At 46.6% G+C, this 2,434-nt stretch overlaps 1 protein-coding gene across 7 annotated transcripts in view; it reads right to left on the reverse strand.

The window, feature by feature from the left end:
• Positions 1-20: 20 nt before the first annotated feature.
• The window catches only part of scaf11 (SR-related CTD-associated factor 11), a 17,037-nt gene continuing 14,623 nt past the window's right edge, over positions 21-2,434 (reverse strand). For 5 of the 7 annotated variants that reach the window (XM_032505720.1, XM_032505725.1, XM_032505723.1 and 2 more), the window contains 4 exons: positions 1,914-2,236; positions 1,561-1,734; positions 1,340-1,459; positions 21-406 (listed from right to left, as the gene is read on the reverse strand). In XM_032505720.1, the coding sequence (XP_032361611.1) occupies positions 311-406; positions 1,340-1,459; positions 1,561-1,734; positions 1,914-2,236 (713 nt within the window). In that variant the 3' untranslated portion in view covers positions 21-310. The remainder of the gene's footprint in view (positions 407-1,339; positions 1,460-1,560; positions 1,735-1,913; positions 2,237-2,434) is intronic. The other 2 variants (XM_032505721.1, XM_032505724.1) reach the window with 2 other exon arrangements.

Consider the following 2,434-nt stretch of genomic DNA (forward strand, 5'->3'; position numbering starts at 1 on the left):
CCCCCCCCCCCCCCCCCCCCCCCCCGGCACTCCTTACAGTAGTTCCCAAGTCACACGATCTATGCAAAATAAAGGGCTCTTGCATTACAATTTCTGATTGGGCAATTCTTTTTTTCTGACAAAATATGAAATTCTATAGAAAAAAATCTTCATTCAATAAAAGGTAGAGATATAAAAAAAAAAATAATAATAATAAGTTGGCTCTCCGTTGTCTTTCAGTTTGGAGGCCAAATTCCAGCCAGAGGAAATTGCACTTAAGCTGCTGAATGGGTCTGTGAGGGCGCTGCCGCGCCAGCAGCAGGACGGGGGTTCACTTCTTGCGGGCGTGCTTGTATTTGTCCACGTAGGCCTTCACCAGGTTGGCCACCTTACTGGAGTTCACCTCGCCACTCTTGCTGTGACACACCTGGGAGAAAAAAAAACAACAACAAAAAAAAAACCTAGGTCAAACAATCTGTCATTTTAAAAATGAGCTGCCAACTGGGCACGTTGAAGCAGTGAGCATGGGGTTGTTGTAAGAGTGACACAAGAGCAGAAGTGTAACTGTGTTAATTTGCTCTAACATAAGCTGAATTCTTAGCATGCCTGGCTAACTAGCTTGTTACTAGTCTATATCCTTCACATTTCTTGAAGATATAGACTAGTGTGGGATGCAGATCCCGAGGTGCTGCAGGAAATTCCATCGGATGCATGTGTTGTCCCTTTCCTTCCGCTTTCTTTGTGTTGGAATTTTTAATTTGGTGGATTTCTGAGGACTATGGTTACCTGCTCCTCAGATCTCTGCAGGGTGAATACAGACAGCTAGCTAGACTTTATGTCCAATCTGAGTTTTCTCTCGCACAACTATTTTGCAGCGGCTCTTTACAGAGTTCAGCACCGCCTAGGGCGATTCTGATTGGTTTAAAGAAATGCCATTAAACCGAACATGTTTTCCTACCATCCCCAAATGCTATGTGGAGTATCCAGACCCTCTACCAGCAGTGGTAATGGAGTCATATGTTGAAAGCTATGGAGCACACCCTTGGCTACATTATTTTGTGCAGTTACAGGCTAGATATTGCTTTTCCTAGCGGCCCAGGTTCAAGTCCGACCCGTGGCCCTTTGCTGCATGTCATCCTCCTCTCTCTCCCCTTTCCTGTTTTCAGCCAGCCTATTGAATAATGGCCATTAAAAATCTTTAAAAAAAAATGAGAGGCAGAGAAGGGCGGGTCATGCCCAATTTATTTCCATATCTTCTGCATGGATCATCAACCCGCGAGTAAAGCTTGACAGGGATAGCAACAGTTACTATTGCAGGCGAGGCTTAGCAAACAGATCTGGTGTCAGAAAAAACATGTACCTTTTCTACCGCTTTGCGGACAATCTCCTTGTACTCGTCCTTTGTGATTTCCTTCTTTTGGTAATAGGGTTTGATGGCATTCTTCACTTCGTTTACAGCTTTCTCTTGGATCTGTTGTTTCTTAGGCAAAAAGAGGGTTTTAGATTGTTGGGAAAAAAATTGACAGAAATAGACAGAGAAACACCCTAAAAAAGGTAGTCTGTGATGGAGCGACAGGTTACCTTTTCTTTTTTGGAGCTGTCAGCTTGAGCCTTGTAATGCTGGCCGGGCTGAGTTGTAGAGGATGGTAGCGCTTGGCTTGGCGCAGACTGGCCATGGGTCGCCACGGCAACGCCAGCTTTGTTCGGGGTGGGAAGAAGGCCGGGTTTCCCATAACCCATCATTGTACTTGCCATCTAGGGGCAAAGCAGAGAATCAGAATAAAGACTACAAGAAGGCTGCAGAAAAACAGTATTGTGTATTTAATTTCCTTATTTTTAGTGCCTTATTTGTAATCCCAATGATACAGAGAGTCTGAGACATAATCCCATCACATGATCAGCAGTAGCCCCGTCTAGGTCCTAATTAAGCGTACCTGTGTGGTGTAGCCATCAGGCTGAGCTGCTGCTGTCAGGCTTCCTTGATGCATGGGTGGAGGTGGTGGGGGAGGGGGCGGGAGGCCCTGAGCACCAACAGCTGGGACCTGAAGCAGTGGTACGGCAGGGTGGAGGTGCACGGGGACCTGAGGGGGCATGCCATACGGCGCTGCAGGCTGCAGGCTGACCGGCAGGGCTCCCCGCGGGCCCTGTATGGGGTAGTGATGGTGAAGAACATTCAGCTGAGCAGGAATCACGTTCATCACAGGCACCGGCGCGTTGCCTGGGACCGCCTGGGGAGGGGGCTCGCTTTTAGGGGGATCTGGGAGAACAACATGCATAGTTAGGAACCCATCATCCTGTGTAAAAGCTAAAAACAGGCGCATTTTGTAGTCAATACAAAGAAGGGCTGGGCGATATGGAGAAAATCAAATATATTTTTGACAAAATACCTCAACATTAAGACCACAACGATATTGTAGTGTTGACTATTGTTGCTTTCACAAAATATTTACACAAT

The sequence above is a fragment of the Etheostoma spectabile genome, chromosome 23, assembly GCF_008692095.1.
Source record: "Etheostoma spectabile isolate EspeVRDwgs_2016 chromosome 23, UIUC_Espe_1.0, whole genome shotgun sequence".
Taxonomy (NCBI): domain Eukaryota; kingdom Metazoa; phylum Chordata; class Actinopteri; order Perciformes; family Percidae; genus Etheostoma; species Etheostoma spectabile.